The sequence below is a fragment of the Rhea americana genome, unplaced genomic scaffold, assembly GCF_003343005.1.
Source record: "Rhea americana isolate MKP2758 unplaced genomic scaffold, rheAme1 scaffold_102, whole genome shotgun sequence".
NCBI classification, from domain to species: domain Eukaryota; kingdom Metazoa; phylum Chordata; class Aves; order Rheiformes; family Rheidae; genus Rhea; species Rhea americana.
The window spans coordinates 883,931-906,244 of NW_028185062.1; the positions used below are offsets into that span (position 1 = coordinate 883,931).

The 22,314-nt window shown below is 40.4% G+C and overlaps 1 protein-coding gene across 1 annotated transcript in view; it reads left to right on the forward strand.

Annotated features, from left to right (window-relative positions):
* LRP4 (LDL receptor related protein 4) overlaps nucleotides 1–22,314 on the forward strand; it is an 88,856-nt gene that overhangs the window by 26,917 nt on the left and 39,625 nt on the right. The window contains exon 3 of the mRNA XM_085305428.1: nucleotides 16,136–16,282. Within this exon, the coding sequence (XP_085161554.1) occupies nucleotides 16,136–16,282 (147 nt within the window). The remainder of the gene's footprint in view (nucleotides 1–16,135; nucleotides 16,283–22,314) is intronic.

Below are 22,314 nucleotides of genomic sequence, written 5' to 3' on the forward strand. Positions count from 1 at the left end.
GACAGACTCGTAAAGCTTTGAAAAGGGTCTCTGTGCTGCAGGGTGGGGAGGTGGGAAGATGGAGGAGGAAGTACCCTTGCCCCCTAGCCTAGGGGTGGTACAGTAAGGGATGGCAATGTAAGACCTCTAATGAGTGAACTCTTCAGCTGTGTCATCTTTTCGTACAGCAAACCTTGCACGTGTGTGCCCACTGGCTTGGAAATTTTTCATTGGAGAGGTGAAAATAGTAGGGATACAGCTGAGAGAGAACAAAGGTCCTTTGTGGGCCTTTGGGAGCCTGAAAGTGGGATTGCTCTTTGCTGTCCAAAACTCCTCATTCCTTCTGATTCACCTCTGTAAATAAGGGATGATGCAAGCAGTAGAAGATTTATAGCTGGAAGTTGCTATCTTCCTTTTACCTGTCCTTCATTCTTGGTCTTGTCGAACAGATACTACTGGTGCAAGCTGTTTCTCTGCTGACTTGGCTCTGGATGAAGCAGCTGACARTTGGAGGAGTATCCATGCTAAGCTCCTTCCTATTGGGAAAAGGAAAAAAAAAAAGAAATCAAAATAGATGAAAATATCTCTCATCTCTTTCTACGTAGAGACTTGTATTAGATGGAGTGTTTGAGTATTCAAGATGAGGAAAACGTTGTGCTAAGTCCATACAGTCCATCARTAAGATGGAGAACAGCACGGATCTCAGAGTGAGTCTTGGCCTAGCACCTGCTGGAAAGGTAGTCCTGCTTTACTCAGAATCAAATAGTTGGGCAGTTAGGATCTTGCACTGTTTTCTGTGTTCCCTTTTTGAAAAGAGAGCTTGCTAGCAGACTGCAGGAGCAACTCTTTTGTGCAAGAGAACCTCCAGTGCCCCAAGAACAAGGGACCTGTCAAGACCCCAACTAGGAAGATTGGGAATATATCCATCTGCTCTTAGATGATCAAGGATGAGGGTTGAGTTTCATGGCAACTCAGCATTGACATAGTTAGGGAGTTTAGGAATAACAGAGCTTCCTTAGATTCTTGTCGTGTATTTTGTGTGTGGAGAGAGAAGAAAGTGGAGGAGATCCACTGTAGTTGTARGAAACTGAGAAAATGGGAGCGAAGAGGTCTGCTCTTTGCAAAACTAAGCTGGGAGTTCACTTTTCTGCACAAAAATCTTATTTTTTGCTGTCTTCCCACATTTTGCTTCTTGTCTCTGTTTCTTCTGTTTGTGYCTCCCCCTCCTTCCTCCCTGCCACCTACTAGTCCTGCTGTAGTCCTCTCCTGCAGCTCTGTTAACGTTTAACAAATTTCCCTCCAGTTCCTATGTTTCTTTTGGCTGTAGCTCAAGGCAAACTCCCCAGATCCAAAACTAATTTAGGGCTCTGAGSAACAGTAGCATTTAAATGTTGGCTTTGTGCCAGCAGGCGGGCAGCCTCTTCACTGAGAAGAAACCTAATTCCAGTGTTTATTAGATCAACAGTGGCCTCAGGGCTGGACTTCTTTTAATGTTGGTCTTTTAATAATTGTAAGGCTAATACAAGAGCTTGGGACCCCCAGGAGAGTCTCAGGAGCCTAACTCTGACCTTTCCTTTGGGTATCAGGACTTGGATCCTACTTAATTTGGGTCAGGGAACATAAGGGACCAGACTGGTGAAGTGGAGCGGGAGGTGTTATTTTTACTTCCCAAGCAGAGTGTGTAAATCCTTCCACATTTGTGCAATAGTGACTTCTATTTCCTGTGAGTTTATTTTAATGAGGTCTCTGGGGTAAGGACCTAGGTAGGGCAGGGCAAATTGTGCCCTGGTTAAGAAGTGGACTGGGACTGGTAGGATCTATGTTAATTTCTCAGTTTGGCCGCAAGCTCTTTGGGAAGTCACTTAGGGCTCAGGTTTTCCACAGCACGAAGAGTGCTGTGGTGGGAGGTATGAGTACTTTGTAATACTGAAAGCCAGGTCTAAATCTCTTTGGCCCAGGTCTGTAACGTTAGTTAAATGTCTAATTTTCCACTGATTTTTTTAGGCATCCAAATACTCACAGATCTGAGCTTGTGTGCTTCCATTTTCTGTTYCTGAGCTGAAGAAAATACTTCCCAGCTTCCAGGGGTGCTGAAATTAGGTTTTTTWTTACAAAAAGGCCATCTGACACTGTAGTAGGCAGAGGCTGCACAATTACCTGTAGAAGATTTGGTTCTATAATTAGGCAGCTTTGCTTTTTTGTACCTTTCTCCTCTGCCTCAGTGCTGCTGCTATTATTTCAGTGAAGGTGAAACCCGGTGTGTACAGCATGAAATGGGCTGTGAGGGATCTTCTGGTGCTTTTCACTGTTGTGGTAATTCTTTGTGGATGTGAACATGAATCGACTGTGGAGCTTGTGGATTTGTAGAGACAGAGCACCTGAACTGTGAGGGTTGAGGAGACTTACAGTTCAAGCAAAGGAAGAATTTTGCAACTGCTTTCTAAATGTTGCAAAGGAATCTGAAGTCTAGGCGCTGTGGGAGGTTCAGAATAGTGGTTCGTGAGCTGCCTAGAAAGCAAGTAAATGCGGGTGGGCTGGATAGGGGCTGATGTACAACATAGCTGCCCTGCAGTAACCCCACCACTGAAGTTCTTGTTTCTCCTGTTGGCAATTCTGTTGGAAAGAACTAGTCCCATCTGAGCCCATAAAACATACTAGTATTGTACTTTTTTTTTTTTTTTTAATCCAATAATTTTAACTGGTCAGTTTTTTTTTTGTTTTTTTGTTTTTGTTTTTTATTTTACTTTTAAGTTAATCCAGTTCTCTCTGGTAGGCAGCACAGTTGCTGTGATGCCTCTGTGGTTGTGCGGTACCTCTTCGCCAGGCCCATCCCTGTTCTGCCAACTCAGTCTGGCCAGTTAATAATTGCCCCTTTGCTGCTCATCCTCTGAGGGTAGCATAATATCATATATGGGGTTATTTAGAAAGAAGAAGGAAAAAAAAAAAGACAGTACAGAACAACTCTATCCCAAGATAGCTCTGTTTATCTTGTGGTTTGTGCTTTTTGAAGTCCTTCTGCCTGTGGGTTTGCAAAAATGATCTTCTGCCTCCTTATTGCCACAAAACCACACTGTGTATCCTATCCCTTCCCTGGAGAACTCGTCTGCTAAGCAAAGCTATTGTGGTTGGCTTCCAAGTCTCTTGTGTGGCAGAGAACTGGAGAGCTACAAAGCTCAGATGCTCCACCACTACTATGATGGCCTCTTTAAAGAAGACCAAAATAAACTCCTTAAAATGACCCTGCAAGAAACAGTCTGTCTTATCCAGGAACCTGGCCATTCTATATCACACCATAATGATGGGAAGAATCTGACTGCAACCCACAAAAGCCAAAATAGGCTTTCTTGAGGCAGAACTCCTGTCCTCTCCTCACCCTATGTGCCTGGGCAACTGCTGTCCAGCTAGAGTGTTAGGTTCTCAGAAAAGGGGAGTTTGGTGACATGTGAGTTTTGTCCCCTGAAAAGGGGTACATGACTTGCCATGTTGATATGTTCTGGGAGAAGGAAGCAAGGGATGWTCTAGGTTCTTGTTTTGGGGTAAAGCTGGGTATCATTCTGAAGGGAGAACTTTATTACAGCTAATCCATTGCCTGGAGCAGAGGTACTGCTCCAAGAGTCTCTTCTTGTGAAGTTACAGTTAAACAACTGCAATTAACAGACAGTATATTAAGGCAAATCAGCATTAATTTCAGTTTTCCTTAATATTATGTCTTGTAACTGCTAGTTCAATAGCATCTGCAGGAGTAGGAGGCCATTACTATTCAAGAGCATATGCAGGCAGGAAGATACATAGCAATCCTATATGAACCTGAAAACTGGAGAGTTCTTTGGTTTTTGTTTGTTTTTGTTTTAGCCCAAGTCAGATTGAGTTACTCTGCACAGTGAGATGACAACTTCAGCTGCTAAACAAGGGATTTAGTGAAGCCTCAAAGACACTCACAGCTTGGAAGAGGACATGATAGGAATAGGAGCAGAAACTAGTGAGTGTTGGAGCTGTGCTGGAAGTTTGTTTGCCCTAGAAGTTAATACTTCATTTACTTAAACTACAAGAAGTGAAGTAGAAAAGGAAGGAATGCATGAATGCAAATTAAAACTTTGTCCTCCYATATTACTATTATGAGTGTAGCAGATACCAAGCAGTTTTTCATTAGGTATTGTAGTGTGTTTGCATTCACCTCCACTCAGTGGAGGGGAAGGATTACRAAGCTTCAGGATTTGCAAAATAATTCCGAATTTGTGATTCTTCCATGTCAATTCTAGGAAGAGACAGAGTACATCCTCGCTGTGATTGTTGTGTAGTTTGGGTGCTCCTGCAGCTTAGGAAGTGTAAAGCTCACCATAGGATATTTGCTTCAAGAATTTACTGAGTTTCTTTCACTGGCTTTTGCAGGTGGATTGAGCAGTGTGCTTTTGTGACCTTACTGCTGCCAAAACCCAAGTTAGCAAACTTTAGACTAACTTGAGTAAATCTACAGTACCCCATAGAGAGACAGCTGAGATTGAAGTGGCTCTTTTGCCAGACACTGACTTTAACAACAAGGGTGAGGTCAATTTTTCTGAACTCGCTGAGAACCTGCTTTGCCCAAACCCCCCTTTCAGAAGGCTGTAAGTGGCAGCATTTGATTGAAGTCGTGCTTACCTTCTGGGGAGTAGGCAGGACTGGATTGTCCRTAGTTTTTACAACATGGCTATGGGTCTCATAGTTTCCCCAGTTTTATACTTCTGCTGTCATCATGGAAATACCCTCCAAGATGCATATGAATCAAAGGTATTTAGGTGTTGTTCCCTTTTGGTATGTTCCTTGTATTCTGCAACAGATGCCAGTGGTATTCCTATGCTCCTGTGCCTGTATCTTCTTGGTTTTGTTGTTGTTGAGCTTTTAGGAAGATGTATCGTGAGAAGACCATCTAGAAATTTCCACATCACAGATGGAGAATGTGCTAGTAGAGCCAGTATCATTCTAAAGCTCACTTTAAGGTGTCTATAGAAGAGAAAGATGAGAGAAATCCCTCTGTCTAGCAGTAGTGGAAAAGTTGAAGGAAAGCTGCTGGGAATTAAAACACTGACATTTTCCATCCTGTTAGTGGGAAAATAAACTACTGTTTTGCTCATCCTAATCCATGTCTGTAGTTTATCTCCATAAACTTTGATGTGCAGGAGTAAAAGAAGGATTCTGGACTGCTCAGTAAACTTCATTCTCAAGAATTGTCACGCTAGTGAAAATCTAAGTTACTCAGTAGGTCAAGTTCATCAGAAATACATTCTCCTATGGATTGTCTTTCTAAAAGAGCAGATTGTTTCTTTAGCTGGCACATAACAATAGTGTAGTATCTTCAAGGCCTGCTGGTAATATTTCTGCTGCTGGGACTTTGTCTGCTAACTTTTAGTGTCTACCATACTATTTGATTCATGATAAATGAGCAGTAGATTGTTCTCTTCCCTATGGGACAGGAAAGGAAGGAGTTTGTTAGCATGTGGAAAAAAAAAAAAAAAAAAAAAAAAAAAAAGCACGTATAAGAAATGTAAGTTATTTGTCTCATGTTGCTGAGGTGTCTTAACTCTTGTGAAGCTTTAAGGTAGTGTTTTGAAGCATTTATTGTGTGTGTGAGTGTGCACGCGCACTCACGTTTAGAAGGAATTTGAGTGGCGTAGTGCCTGCCTTCCTGGGGCTGGTGTTCTAGCTAAGCAGTCCTGGATTGTTCTAGAGCTGATGGCAGTGTTTCTGAACTACATTATGCAGCAGCCACTTTTTAAATATTCTATCCATTTTTAAGTGGTATTTCATTACTGTTTAATGTGCTTAAGTGTAATGGTCCTGTATGACAAGTAATTTACCACTGTGTGTGAACACTTTAGACTTATTCTTTGGCTTCCTCATTGTAGTTCTCTATTGATGTGTGGTTGCACATGGGCTTTCAGCTATGCAAGGAAAAGCCGCTCCAGGCTAAAATCAACAAAATGCATTTTTTGATGGCATCCTTCAAGAATCATTCTGCAATTCATGAGACAACTTGGATGAAATGGTCTATACCTAAGAGGGAAAAAATCTGTAGATAACCAAATATGTACCATGAAAGGATGCTTTTAATAGTAACAGGAAGGAAATTTTACAGCTGGAAGCATAATTCTCTGCTCCTTGGAATATAAGTTTATATCTAGGACAAATGAAGTAGTACACAGCAAAAATGTAAATACATACAATAAAAGGATTTAGGATGCTGGATCTCTTCCAGGAAGTGCATTGGTGGTAAGAAGCAAAATGTCGGAGATAGTTTATTGAACTTCTGTCATGAGCTTTGTTTTACAAAGAATCTGTGAAGGTAAAAGTAGATGCTCTCAAGTATCTAATATTTTTGAGTGCTTTTGTAGAGAGAATGGGAAAACCATTGTTTTGAACTGTGATCTCTTCAGATGCTCAGAATTCTCTTTAAAAGAAGTCTGCTTATATTGTCTTTGGACTTATTACCTCAGCTTTGTGACACCTGAAGAATGGTTTGCAAGGCTGATACTGTGCTGGATTTCTTGGATGGGAGCAGTGATTGGCATACATGCAGAGCTACAGGACACAACCTGTAATTTTGAGCCCTATGATAACATCTATGAGCTACAAATGTTTGAGGGGTACCTTGTCTTTAGGGAAAGTGGGACATCTCTCATTCAGTGGCAAGTAAATATGCGTAAAGGATAATGGAACTGTCAGCTTTCAGCCAAGAGCTCTGGAAATTAGAGACAGGCTGTTTTACCTGGTTCTTACAGATCAGTCCTGATGTTATCAGGGAAGAGCAGCATATGAATTTGAATATAGGAAAAAAAGTCGCTGATATACTTCCTTCGACTGGGCCTCTCCTGCCTTTGGAATTCTTCTGTAGTTTGGAAATAGAAGTTGTCTAGCTGATACTACTTACCTGCCTTTGTACGGAGAGTTTGGGCTGAGATTTTAACCTGTATAACTGATGCTTAAGTTGAAGAGTTCCTCTTTTTATACTAGGAATTTGTGGGCTGTCCAATATAACTATTTCCATAGGCAGCTGAGTGGTCTGGCAGCTGAGGGGTCTGGCAGAAAACAAAACATAAAAATCCTACATAGAAAAAAATTACACAAAATTACTGGTGGTTTCTTTTTGCCTGATTTGAAGAACGGAATAGTGATCAGAGGAAAAAAAACAGTCAGTTGGAAGCCTGAATCAACAGATCAGTTTGAAGTCTTGAAGGAGTAGTATGCCATACCAAGGAAATGATTGGAAGAGAGACATGAGTAGCAGATGCTTGGATCCCCAATGCCAGCTTATATTCAAAAAAAAAATTTTAATGCCTTAACAGCAGTCAGGCAATTTATCTATACCAGAGTCTCATCCACAGCTTATGGTAGTGGTATTGCTGTAAATCCTCTGTGAAACAAATAGGTAACTTTGTTTCTGCACCATATCYGCCTCTTGCGTTGAGAGCACTGCCTGTTCACTAGCCATCCTTCTCCATCAAGGCCCTTCTCAAGGAGCTCTAGTATATTAGACTTGATGTGTCTCCTTTATAATTCGTCTCTTTTAAACATCTAAATACCTCTGGGAATGAGTGCAACTCAAGACTACACTCTAAAGTTTATCTTAGACTTTAAGGTGACAGGACATCCTTCTCTCCAGGAGAGGATTTCATGATTTCAAATACCTGAGAAAGTGAATATCAATATATTTGACCAAATAGCAGTGTTTTTAAAAGATAACTTTTAACATGTGCAAATGGAGTCAGTCACATTGATTAATCTTCTTCTCTTGAGTCTGTTCTATGCTGTGTGAAAAGCTATGGTATTTACTAGATAAGTGCTGGGCTAAGAGTACTGATGGTAATTCCCTTCTTGCACTCATGAGTAGTGGTGGATCCGCCCAGCTCTAGAAACACTCCTCCGTCTTTCCTTCCCCTTGTTTGCTGAGGTAACAGAAAATGAATATTTTTTGGCTGCTGTCTTTGTACTATGGAAACTTTCAGTCTTTCCTCCATCAACCTGTCTTGACAAATTTTGTTGCTGCTGTTAGAATATTTTGTTCAGATTCCATATATTAACATGGTGCTGAGATGTGAATGCTGTGTTTTACTCCAGGTCTGCATAAGGAGAAATTTTCTTTCTCTATGATGAGACATCTCTGCTTATCTAGCCTAAAAGTATATTTTTGGCTGCCATATTGTATCATAATATATACCCATGGCTAACTTATCTTTTTTTGCTCCTTAGTTTCTGCAGGCATTGCTGCTTTCCAGATTTCTCTCTCTCTCTCTCTTTCTTTCTTTTTTTTTTTTGAGTATCTGTTTCAAATTATTTTCCACTAGATGCGTTAACTTTTTTTTTAAGAGGTTGAATCTTAATTTCCTGTCCATAATTCTAATCTTCCAAAGTCCCCTTTGAATTATTTCTTCATCCTCTGCAGTGTTTTTAGGTGTTTGTAGCCAGAAATGACATAATAGTATTTCCTATTTTGGTATCATCTACAGGCTCCTTTAACATAATACTTACTCTGTCTTCCAGAACATTAATGAAGATATTTAACGAGTCTGGATCGAATGCTGATCTCTATGGTATCTGCTAGCTGTCTCTACCCCCTGCAGCTTGACTTGCTGCCATTTCTCGTTAGCTTTTGGTTATGGTTCTTAAACAGATACATAAATACAAAAATCTGGGTATGCTCATAGCCTACCCAATTTGAATTAATTTTTGTGAGCAGGATTTTATGTCAATAATACTTTCACTTCATCTGTACCATCCAAAGACTCTGAACGTTTAAAAACACAAGGTAAACCTCAGCATACTTGCCTGAGTAGAGGAGGAGAAGTAATTTGGTAGGTTGCCATAAGAAGATACGGGTAAAATTAGGATATGTATTTAGAGGCCTTGGTTCTAGCTGTGTTCTCTATTGCAAGGTGTTTATTTATGACAATGTGTGTGGGAGAAGGAACTGTAACCATTGCATCTTGATTCTTGAGTCTTTTTAATGTTCAGATCCTACTCCCCCCCCCCTTTTTTTCCTATTAACCACAATTGTTTCTATAAACTCTTTCCTATTTCCTCAGTGCAAGATGAGATTTTCAGTAGAGTTGGTAATCTTTACTTTTGTAGAATCAGAATTAGGACTCGGAGTAAAACATGATTTAAAGGCTTTGCGTTGCTTGACCCATTTAGGATTTCGGAAAACATCGCCTGTTCCTGTCTTCTACCGCATAGACACACACGCAGACTTTGCGCGAAAAACTAACTTATCTTGGGCTTACATTGCTCTCTTCCCTCCCCCTCACCTTCTCCTGTTTTGTTCAGATACTAATTAGTGGACATCCTGTAGAATTGTTCTTCCTCATACTTATTCTTTGTAGTCATATCAAGTGTAACGTTTTCCAGGTATACCTGCATTGTTCTGCCATTGAATATGAGAACTGAAGGGTTGTTGTGCCTCTTCCTAAGACTTTGTTCCACCACAAATTTAATTGAGAACCAGCTGGACTGTGAATGAGGTATCTTCTCCTTTACAAATTGAAGGGAGAAACTTTAAGCCTAGAGGACTCTTGTCCTCCCTTGGAAACTGCTAAAGTAGACACAATACTCAGTTTCTGAAAAGGTCTGTTCTTCTAAAGAAGAAGCTGCAACAACTTTGACCTCTCTTCTCTGTTTTTTATCCTTGCTGCTATTGCATTCTTTCTCAAACAAAACTGAAACAGTTATGATTAAAACTTTTAAAACTTCYGGGGTGTTCTTCCTAGTAGCACTTGAAGAAGTTAACTTTACTCTAGGCAGGTATCATTTACCTAGAAGCTCTGCGGGTATGCAGTCGAAGATATTTTAGATACTTGCACAGCAGGAGTACAAAAAGAAAAAAMCATCTTGGCTTTTATCAGTGAGTGGTGCCCCTTTTGACATCAGACTGTTTTAATGCAATGTTGCCTTTGCTGTGTTTGCCAGTGGAGTTCTGGCCTTAAACAATGGTCAGCAAATCCATCTTCTAAAGCTGGATTAACTGTACTTTCCTTCACTGGGAACAGCTATTTGGGTAAGAGAGAAGAATCCAAAGTTTTTAGTTTCCCTCAAGATAGGCAAGCAAAGAAAGCTGAGCTGTTTTGCTATAGAAATAGATTCGGGGAAGTGCTGGACAAGGAAAGTAAATGTGTCAATTGAACTGTGTTCAAGGCCATCTGAAATGTCCAAGGTCTGCCCTCATCTCCAGAAGATATGTGGGTGGAGTGCAATGTATGGGATGCAAAAGCAAGCCTAACTGGGAAGTGGAGAGAGCGGGAAAACACTACCTGACACGGGCCTTCTAACAACAGATGAAAAAGGTGTTAAAGAGTCTATTAAAGACTATGCTACAGGGTTTGTTAATTTTATCCCCAAATAAATGATCAGATGTTCATAGTTTCCTAAAATGTAGGAATTACTGAGGCTAGGGCAAAACATTCCAATGCTTAGTCCAAAATTGTTCTGAAATGCTTTTGGTGATATCCTTCCACATTTTCTCTGGGAAGCAGTTTCACAGCCTTATGCACCTCACTGATAGGACTTTTTTTTTTTTTTYCCCCTATCATTTTTGCTTTAATTCTATTACTTCAACTTATTTTGCACAGTCTTGGTGTGTTCCTCTTTATCACTGCAACTGTCATATATTTGTACTGTATTTTCACACCTTTTCAATATCGGCTTAGAACTTCTGAACTCTGCAAGGGACTTTTATGTGGTAGGATTAAAAAGTATAAAATCTGATATCATCATCATCTCTTTTTGGTTATGTCCTTTGTGGTCAGAGGTGCCTCTGCATACCATTGAAGGTTTTCTCTAGGTCACAAAATGTAGAGTGAACCTTTTATGCACAAAGGGGAAGGAACGCAGGTCCATGTGTTACACAGTCTGGACCAAAATAATGATTGTTGTTTTCACGTGCTTCTGATTCAGAACTGAACAGGCTAGAGCATTAATCATATCCAATGTTTTAGTAGTTCTGGATTTTCTAAGCCTGCTGTTACTGCTGTCCTTGGATACTTGGACATGATTAGCTATGTTACTGTATTCTGGATACATGTTCAACTGGGGGATCATACAAGCAAGCTGTTGTCATCTAATTTAATTCTGTTGCTTTAAAAATAATATTTAAAATAACTTTTTAGGTTTGGATAAAGGAGGAAAAGGTACAACTATCAAGGTAGTGGAAGAGTCCCTTATGCAGTCRATTCTTGATATCCACAATAAAAGAGCATGTGGAAAGACAGCTTGGTGCTGCCTATGGACTTATTATGGATGCCTATACCTATGGATCTTTGGCAGTTATTTATGTAGTATCCTTGACTTGCATTCTTTTGCGATAACTTCATCCATATTTTGGGACTGCGAGAAAATTCTGCTATTTGCAGAATGCTACCAGGACTTGACAGGGGTGAGCAGCCAGCTTTAGGCGGTGGACTCTGAACAGCAAGAACATGCTGAAGCAACAGCCTCTGAAGATGGAATTGCTGTAAAATGGGAGTAAGAGCTGCAGTCCCTCGTTATTTGTACTGAAATTAGAATTGGCAGCTCAACTTTTGGAATAAAGTATGCCATTGGGACTTAAAAGAACAAATATTTTCAGGCTCCTCTAAAAATTTTCTGTTTCTAACAAAATAAGGGCTACAGAGTTCAGTTCAGTGACTATTCTGCTTTCTCAATCTTCCTTTGTAATGTCAATGTTTCAATGAATCTGTGGCAAATACAAGGCTGTTACATAATAGCTTGAGTGCTGCCTGTGACTCGGTCTGCAAAATGAAGCTTTGTATGCAACTTTACTATATTGATCTGATCTAATGAAATGCCCTTGGGTGGGGGGTGTGGGGGGAGGAAAGGGCAAGCAGAGCATCAACTTGTTGTTTAGCAAGCAACACCCCACCCCCCACGAAGCATCCTGGAAGAGGCAAAGAGGAGCTGCGGAAATAACAAGAGGATTATGTACTTTTGCTTCTCAGCCAGAACTGACATAACTGTTTTGCCAGCTTTTGGCCTACAAGTTACAAAGAGCCTAATTGCCTTTTTCGGAAGGGTGTGTGTATGTGTGTGGGGGGGAGCACACTTCCTCCGGAGGGGGTTCATTTTTCAGAAGAACGTACAGTAGAGGATCTTCAGAAGGAATCTGTAGAAAGTGGGTATGCTATACTAAAATTAAGGTGATGACAGATGTTAAGTATGATGCCTATGTTTAGACTGACTTCCTGTATTAAGGAAGGTTTATTGAGGTTGTTTGCGTAATACTTTGCTACAAAAACTGTTTGGTTCCTGGATCCTGCTGTTGTTGCTTCTTGGGGGAACCAAACTACAGACAGTGAAGATAATTTTTGGTTGCTTGGAACTATTGCCAAGTCAGAGAGCAGGAAATTTGCATGATGGTGGTATGAGGTCTCAAGATGGGCCTGGAAAGGTGAGTGATGTTAACTCAGCAACTGCCAATGCCTCTGCACAGCTTCTGTGTGTTGTTTATATGTATTGTATTGTTAAAATATCTCCACTTTTTTGCCTCTTGTATAAGTGAAATGATTTTTGATTACAGAGGGTTGGTTAGAGTGTCCAAGTCTCCAGCATGGTGAAAACTTTTAGGAAAGTGTTTGTCATGACTAAGCCCTGAGGGGCACCTCTTTGTTCCTGCTTTAGAGGAATGTGCAGAAGCCTGAGTAGATATTGCTGCTTTGATTGTTGGTCCAGTTGCCCGAAGGACAAGTGCTGACTTTTGTCTTGTTCCTGGATTCCTCTGACTGACTGGACTTGAAACGTGAGACAGGAGGRTTGCATTCCACCCTAGTACATGCTTGGTTAGTTTTCTGTCTCTCACTCACTATATTTAGTGAGAGCTCGACGTCAAAAATAAGGCTTCCATTGAGACTTCTCACACCAACTGCACTCCTTCCGCTTGTCTTCGAGGTGATTGGAGAAGATGTGCTTCTGATCTTTATCCTTCCTGGCCATCTCCTGTTACAGAGGGTGACATCACCAGAGCTCTGAGCGTGGGGAAATAAGCATGGGACACCAAGGGTGGAATACTATCCCCACTGAAATCACTGAGAAAATTCCTGCTAGCTGCAGGGAGTCACAGGTTTCACTTAACTCATCCAGGATTAATTCTTTTGGTATTGGTTATATATTGGAATTTGTTACTATACGTTAAAGCAAGTTTCTTTTTTTCTTTTTTTTTTTAATCTTCCTTCAAGGGGAAAGTGTTTGTGCTGTCTGAATAGTAATGTGCTTTTCTTGTCGAAATGTAAGACAGGGGTTATAATGACTGGAAGGTTAGTTACCCTAGAGATGTCAAACCACAAAGCATTAGACATACAACATACAAAGGTCGTAATTTAGAATAGTTAAACAAAGTAAGTTTATGTATTAGTACCACAGATTCAGGGTAGTGCATATAGCAGTGTTGGTATTTGGGTCATAACGAATCCTTCAACTTGCAAGAGCATCTGTAGCATGTTAAAAACACAAGCCAGAAATGGCTGAACGTAGCAATTGTGATGAGGTGAGAGGAACAGATTAAATACGTATGGTGTGTAATCTGATATTAATTGTAGTAACTTTTGAAGATAACAACATGTTTGGCAACATAGCCAATTAAGTTGCAGTTCGCAGATTTTTCAGCATTTTAAGTAATTCTACAGTAATTTTTCCTCTACTTGTTCCAGAGCTGTGCTTCTGTGCTGCTATTGTGCAGCTAAAAACCTCTTGCTTTTACTTTCCCTCAGCTTCTCTCTCATTTGTGTTTATGCAGAAATAATTTAATAAATGTTATCCCCTAATTTAAGAACTAGTTGCCTTGATGTTTATTGTTTCTTGTCGGTGAAGCTATCCCATGGCATACTGGGGCCTGGGTAAGAAAGAGATGGCCGCTTGCACTGTGATATCCATCTTTTTATGGAGGCAGYGAGACATCATCCTAGTGTGCTCCAACAGCAAAGAATATTGGAGTTCAAAGTAGTTGGAAGAAGTGCTTGGGGGTACTGTTGAGTAAAATGGTAGAAGAATTATCTTGGAAAGGGTGATTTAAAACAACAGCAATCTTAGAGTATACAGGCAGTTCTGCCTTTCTAAGTAGGGGTAGGTTCCAGAAGAAGGTGGTTTGTCCTGAATTTTCTGTGCTGCCAGTTTGAAGGAACTTCTGTTTTTTTTTTTTGTTTGTTTGTTTTTTTCTTTGTGTGAAGGTGTGTGGTTCTGCTGAATTTCCTTGTGATTATTTCTAATGGTCAGATGTATTAAATAGATCATGCATTGTTTTCTCTTATGGATAGCTGTGCTGGGTTGCCTCTGACTCGCATCAGACTTTCTCTACTTAAATTTGTCTTTGGAAGTCTGCATCACCCAGCAATTTTGCTTTTTCTATCAACCTTTGTTCTGGCTGTATCTGATGAGTCTGTTGAGCATTTGATCACCTTGTCCCTTTCCATTTGCTTTTCCTTTTTTTTCTCCTTCTTATTAACCTATAGTCTTCCTGTTTTTGACATCAGACATTGATTGCTTTCTCTAGTCTTTACAGTAATGCCTTGAAATGTTCCTTTTATGCTAAGCCTCTTAAAGATAACCTGTAGTCAGAGGAAAGAATGAAAAGCTTATTGCACCTGTAACAACCCCTTCAGCTGGCCCAATTCAGCAGCTTGTGGATGAGCTTGGGAACTGGTTTGTTGTGAGGGCTTGTAGCCTGCAGTGTAGCGGGGGAGCAGGCGGTAGGGGCTGGTGGAAGCCCCTTTAAACCAGTTGTGCTGCAGAAGTTTGTCATGGAACTGTTCCTCAAAGAAGACATGCAACTGCACTAAACATAAATCTTAGCTCAAGTTGCCGAAGTGGTTATCTTCGTTAGAGGGAATTCTGATGTTGAGAAAGCTTGTGGAACAATTACACGCACAAAATTTTGCAGATACTGCTTTTCTTAATTAGAAAAGGAAGTAAGGAAATCATGAGGTTTTTTTCCCTCTCTCTCTACCTTTTTTTTTTTTTTTTTTTTTTTTTGATTATGCGTCTACCGTTAGGTTCTTACATCTTTTCGCTCATCCCAGACTTACGATCTGTAACAAATGAGATCAGTAAGTCCACAAATAGAGAGTTCAGGGGGGTATATAACTACCATTTGGTACACACATCCCTCTGTAATTCTTTCCTTATGACTGTTATTGCTTAATCTGAGAACTTTAGGTTTGCTTGAATTGCAGAAAGAAGAAATTCTGCAAAAAGAATTCAATCACAGAGTTGCCTGAGGGCACTGTTGATTGATAGGATAATCATTTGTTTAACAGTGATATTGATTATACTGTTTGTCTAGCTAACTTCAGACAGAAGTTTAAGTATGACCTTTTCCATTTTGAGATGTGGGCTGTGGCCTGTCTTCTCTCAAGGCAGAGATTTATGAACACAATGTATGGGATAACGTCGTAAACAGTTGCATTTGCACAGGTGTGAAAGTTGTTGTGCACAGTATCACCTTGTAGATGAGAGAGGGGAGAAGAAGGTTGGGAGCGCCTCACGCTAACTTTACAGCTGAAGAAAGTATTCTTATGAGATTATATTTTGATGTTTGGACTGTTTTTTTGGGGGGGGGGAAGGGGGATCACTATGCAGAGTTGAAAGTTCTCTTCCCTTGCTTCCATGAATGTCAGTTACGCGCAGGTAATGTTACAGGTTAATCTCCATAGACAAATAGGAAATGATGTATTTTTTGTCCTTCACTGGAATCTGAAGTGTTTAAAGCTGTGGAATGGAGAAGGTTTGTATCCAGAAAGCACAAGATCTGGAGAAGACCTCCCAATAACTCTCGGAAGTAGAATCGTTGATACCCTTTCTGTGGCRGTTTCAGAACTACGTGGAACAGCATCAGTGCTGTGTTCTAGGAGAGGACTAAACTCATAAAATAAGGAATCTCAGTTCTTAGAGCACTTTTTTTTATTTGTTTGTGACCAATGCTGAGTTATTTTCTGGCTAGCTGATTCCTAGATCTCTTTTTGGCAGGTTGCTATTTGCTGTTCCCTCCATTTCTGGAAACTACTGTTTTCTTTGCAGTAGTGTATGTGTTTATACATACAGTGTGTACATAGAGAATAGTTGCATTTTATGTATTTACTCACTCTAAAATAGAAGGATTGCTTCAAAATACCCTGTTTTTTTTAATTTTGTTGTTGTTCTTTTGCAGGTGTAACAAGTAGCGCTGAATGCTCCTGTGGACGTAATCACTTTACTTGTGCTGTCAGTGCTTTTGGTGAATGTACGTGCATCCCTGCTCAGTGGCAGTGTGATGGAGACAACGACTGTGGGGACCACAGTGATGAAGATGGCTGCAGTAAGAAAACCATTTTGGATTTGTGTTTGTGAAAGCTGAATGTCTTCACTTTTCCCTGCAGATACTTCTCTTTGTTTTACAGGCCCATCCATGTTTTTGTATGACACTTGTAAGACTGTAGATGGCATACCCTTGAGTGACTCCCGTACTACTCCTTTGTGTATATGTCCACTCGCACAAGGCACAGTGAAAGCCCATCTCTGCATTTGGCATCTTTTTTAAAAAAATGTTTATAAGGGGTGTTTTAAGGGAGAAGAAAGAGTGAGGGGTGTTTTAGAGGGAGAAGAAAGGGTGAGAGAAGTACCTCTGTTTTCCCTCCCTCATAAAAGTGATATCTGCACACCAGGTTGTATAGCTGTGCTAGTAATAGGATAACTAAACAATGTGAATAAGTTATCCAGGACTGTTGGTGTCTCCCCTCTTAAGGAACACTTTGGTTTCTATTCTGGCCACCCTGTGTAAGGAGAGGAAGATGAGCACTGTAACTGACATTCATTTGTCTTGGGATCTGCTAGGAGAGGTTGTCTTGCCACAGATGTCAGTATCTGTGTAGCTGAGCCCAGTTAGATGAGAATGGATGAAAAGTGACTCTCAATCAGTTTACCACAATATAAATGAATTGGAACAGAAAACTCCTTCTCTGGGGCCACAGGTAAATTGTTTTCTTTCCTCATCTCTTTGGATTCCACAGATACTGGTAGAATTGAAGGGTGAAAAAAAGGCTCAGTTTCATGAAACACCTTTCCTGAAAGTTTCCCCAGAGCTGAAGATTTCAGATTCCTGTTGGTAGACGGAGTAGAGGAATTTATTTTCCTCTGTTGGATGTGTCCATAACCTTCCATGGTTTCCACTGTTGCCTGCTGTGGGAAAAAGAGTTTTTCTTATCTTTGTTTTGGGGATTCCCCTCTTCCTTAAGTGTGGGAGAACTTAGCTTAGCTATAGGAAAACTTGTTTSTTTCTTCTTTTCTCTTATAATTCTAACACCTTAGAAACATGGAAAACGTTGGGAGGAAAAATTGGTTCTTGAAAAATAGATCACCAGCAAACTGAAGAGATCAGTGTTCTGGTATAAAGATAACTAGTAAGAGTTACCTGCAAAGACAGTGACCTTAGTTGGAGAAATCAGGAGCAAAGGGAAAGTAGAATAGTGGGGAAAAAAACCTGCATGTTTATGTCTTGTGGAAGAAAGTGCAAATTTAAGAACTTGAAATGCTCAAGGAAGCAGTGTTGAGGATCTGGCAACTGAAGAAATAGTATCAAAACCTCAGAAGAGCAGGGGAGGAGAAGCTAAGCTCAATTACTCATGCTGAAAAAGAAGTTAAGCAGCAATATGGAGATGGAGGGGGAAAGAGGTACAATAACTAAACTGGTTTTGCTGTCTCAGCACGGAGGAAGGTTTTCTGCTTTTTGTTTTGTTTGTTTGTAAGAGGAAATCATGTTTCACAACTCTGAAGGAGTGAGTAACCATGAGATACCCAGCTGATAGTCTACTTTATATTTCAACAAAACCCATCACCAAAGGTTCTTAAACTAAGTGGCCATGAGGAAGGGCATGCTCTTCCATAGGAAAATAACCTGTTAAAAGACAGAGAATAGAAACTAAGAATAGCCAGATCTTACAGTGGAAAAGATCATCAGTGGGGTCAAACAGGAGCTTCTACTCCTATTGTAGTGCTCAATTGCCTTATTCCTTTCCTTGGGTTACTTACAGTGCAGTGACAGCATTTGCTGACAGTACTAAGTTTTTCAGTGTAGTAAGGAATAGGGTTGATTGTGAAGGACTGCAGAGGGATCTCATGGGTTTAAAAATTCCATTTCACCTGTCACTGAAGTTAATTGTAAAATTATGCATGGGGAAGGGTAGAGGGAAGGGGACAGTATCAACTTTGTATCCATATTTATATCCATAATGTTGAGCTTTCAGCAGAGTACTTCCCCCTCAGAACAGAATCTTGGGTTTATAAATAATCATGTCATGAAAACAGTGGCTTGGTGCTAAACAGTACTAAGAAAAGTAACTTGAATGTTGGTGATCTTTAGGATGGGGCAAGAGGAAATCACCGTTGTGCATGGCCTCTTTAAATATTTTGTGAAGTTCTGGTTTATCTTCTCCACCCTCTCATATTTTTAATAGAAGAATTGGAAAAGGTGTAGCAGAGGCCATTCTAATATATTCGTCACCTTCCCCACTAGGTACGATTGATCTAACAGGTATGCTTCAGCCTGGAAGTCTGTAAGCTTAAGAGTTGGCTATGGTAGAGAGCCGTGTAGTAGATGGTTGGAGATTGACTGCTGTTACCAGAATGAAGGAACCAGTGGCGTACAACTAGCAGGGGAGAGTTCAACACTGACAGCAAATACTCATCTCTCACACAGTATATACTTAACCCATAGATCTCCTTGCCACAGAAAAACGGTGCTGAAATTTCAAGCAATCTCAAAAGGTAACCTAGCAAGTTTATGGAAGAAAAATTCATTGAGGGCTGTTAAATACAAATATGCCACCTCTTGTTTAGAAAGTCTTGGAATCACAAATAGATGGAAATTCTAGGTCTTCCGAGGAAGTACCACTGCATGCATGCTATGTTCTTACACTTTTCTCTTGACATCCGCTATTGCATCCTTACCTGTCTCCATTGCCTGGTCTGGATGGACCTATGGTCTTGCACAAAAAAACTGTGGTTATGGTATATCTGTAATACATTAGGGAAATGTGACCAGGTAGATTTAAATGAAAGCTGTGCGAACTAGGAAGTAGTCATGAACTGTGCTCAGCCTGCTGAGTCTGCCTGTGACTGGAGGCTGGGAAGTATATAAGGCTGAGGCTGACAACCAAGTGAGTCAGAGAATGTAGGAACTGGATTCAACTCATGCCTTCATTTAATTTACATTTTTCAATGAGGGAGAGGGGAGAATGAGCCTGAAGTGAGGGGAGCTGTCTTGAAAGCAGTAAATTGGAGATGGGAATGTTTAGAGCTCTTATTTAGAATACTACTTATGATTTAGATCTCTGTGCTTTTAAAAAGAGAGAGGCAAGCTAGAATGTGCAGAGAAGGACAGCAGAATTGGCAGGATGAGAGGGGAGATAGAAAGAGCTAAATTTACACAGAGTAGAAAAGTGAGTCATGGGGAGGGACTGGAATATGAGCTGTGTTTTTAAAGACTGCAGTGTAGTAGGTAAATACAAGTAAGAGACTTTTTTTTTTTTTGTTTCAAAGTGACAGACAGAAGTGCTCCAAGTATAGTACAGTGGAGAGAAAAAAGGAAAAATATAAGTTAAACAATGGGGCTAATGACTTTAAAGAAATACCAAATGCATGATTTCAATGCACATGTGCAAGACTGCAGTGAAGGGACCCTAAGAACTCTCWCTCAGCTGAGCCTGCTGAGTCTCTGAGTAGCTGCTCAATACAAGTCCTGATATATGATACTGTTAGCTTGTAAGAACTAGATTGACTGAACAGTGTAGGTTCCTGGTGCATGTTTTTGCTATTTCCTACCTTGCTGGTCATGATGGTCCTGAAACACTTGGCTAAAGCAGATCATGTGCTAAGTCCCTCTTTTTGGCTTGGCACATTAGGCTGTCTCAAGCTATATGCTTTTGAAGGATTAATTTTCTATTGGATCGGTTTGCTGACTGTGCCAGCATAAAGAAGGCAGCAGGAGTGCAAGAGCACTCTTTGAGTGGGATGAGACGCCTCTGAAAAGCAGCTCAAACTTGAATCAGTTCAAGCTTCTCATGAAACAGCACTGCAAATAGCATACAAGAATGTTCAGTTCGTAGATTTTTCCTTCCCTGGACATCTAACTGCGACACGCCTATAGTATTTTGCTTGAAGTGAGATTTTTAGCCTCCTCCTTCATTTGGATGTGATCTATTTTCTGTTTACTGATTTATACTGGGTCTGAAATCAGTGAGTTTTCTGGTTCTTATTTACACAAATATTGAGCTAAAGGGACAAGGTTGTGTTGAGGAGGTTATTCTGCAGCCCCCATGGACATTAAAGGCCTAGTTAAAACATTAGTGAGATTCCTTAAAAACTGTGGGGCTAGTTTTCATGTTGGGGTGAGCCAAGTGGTTTGTTCTGAGTCATGAAACTTAGTTCATGCAACCATTTCTGTGGACTCTTCTGAGATGATAAAGCTGTCAGCAGTGTTTTTCAGCAATGTGTGTAGGTACAATTCTGAGTTTTAAGGATAGGAGTTAGAATATCATCAAGTAGATGTCTCCGATCAGGAGAATGAACATAAGTGATTGCAAGGGATCCCATGTTTCTACTGGTCTTCTGCAGGCTAGTCTTATACTTACAGGAATACAAGAATTTGCAGCAATTCGTTTTTTCTCTTGTGACTGCTTAGGCTTTCCAGAGAAATAATGCTGTGGCCATGCTTGTTTTCAGCTCTGCTTTACCTTTGGTGTATCAGCTCATGCGTTTACTGAAAAAAAGGCAAGGATGATATTCTAAGAGAGTTATTTCTACTTCTTTGGTAAAGGGAGTTGGGAATGGGAGAACTTTGGACTGCTGAACTCCTATTAAAGCAAGGGAGTGAAACCCAATGGAGTGGGAAATGTGAATATTACTTTAGTAATAAAAGATTGAATCTTATATCTGTGTCTAAGCAGCAATGCATATATGCTTGACTAGTTGATTGCTGTTTACTAAATATTTCAATAATGCAGTTTGCAAGCCCTGAACTGATAATTTGTTTCAGTTAAAGAATGGTAGAAGGCTTGAAATGAGTTTTGTGCAAGAAAGATAATCAACGAGAGGGATTGCACCAACCAAAAGCAGGAACAGAGATGGGAAATGTTTTATTTCGTTTGAGAGGGATATTCAGTTTTGAGATAAAACATCAGAATTTATTTTATAATTTACAACACTAATAAAAGCCTTTGAGAATCTGAGTCAGTTACACTACGTTTGTCTCAGCTGTTATGTTTTCTGCTCACTCCAGTCTGACTACAAATATTCAACTTGCATTGGAGTCCTCAGATTATGCATCTCCCATAGGTTTTTCTTATAGGTTTTGGGAGAACTCTGCTTCTTCCTACCTGGCTGTTACAGGATCTGTTTATCTTGCAGATCTGAAGCCCTGCTGTGATGGGAGCCAATTATTCTGTGACATGTTTGTTTCCTGCTCTGGATCATGTTTACAAGCCAGAACGCTATAGTAATAATAGTAATAAGCAACCTCCCAGCTGTCATGCCAGCTTCTTAGACTTTCTCAAGTGTCAGCTCTTTGGCTCGCTGACAGAGTCTAGCTTGGAAGCCTTTGCTGCACATGCCCAAAGTAGTTCAGCTGCCTTCCTGCCTTGTGCCAGCAGAAACAACTTTGGATGGTTCCTAATGAAAGCTGCATGTAAGCAGAGGAATGATTTTCATTCTGTCCTTCTGCATGAAGTCCAGTATGATGAGAATGAGCCTAACTTCCTGTAGTAAGGGTGAGAGGATAGCTAAGTAAATGTGGCCTGAGGACTGATAAATAATACCGTTTTTCATAAGATATGCCATATCCCCTCCTAACTATCCCCCTATAGAGTGCTCTGAGCTTTCAGCTTGTGAATGTGTAGCTCCCTGGGACAGAGATTTGTTTGCTAAGCTCCATGCACTGTTGTACCACTTCTTATTTAAAGGGCCTGGAGAATCTTAAAACTGCTGAAAGTGGCCTGCTATTCCTGTTTCACTGGGACCATTGGGTAGGTCCTGTTCTGTTGTAACTCATTCAAGCCCAGGAGATGGTCTCTTCAGTTGTCAGGAGTAGGACTGTGAGTATACCTACTAAGCTGATTAGTCTCAGACCAAAATTTTTGAGGTGATGCAAGGATAAAAAATCTCATGAGTGTTCTGTTAAAAATGATAGAAATTTTAAGAGTTACTCTCCCTCTCCCCACTCTTCCCTTCAGTTATTCCACATAATCCCCAGTCTTGAGCTTAGATGTGAGCGCTCAGGTGAACCTTCACTTCTAAGTATCTAGTTTGACTAGATGAAAGGAACTTGGTATATGATTTCTCTTTAGAAGATACCAGTTC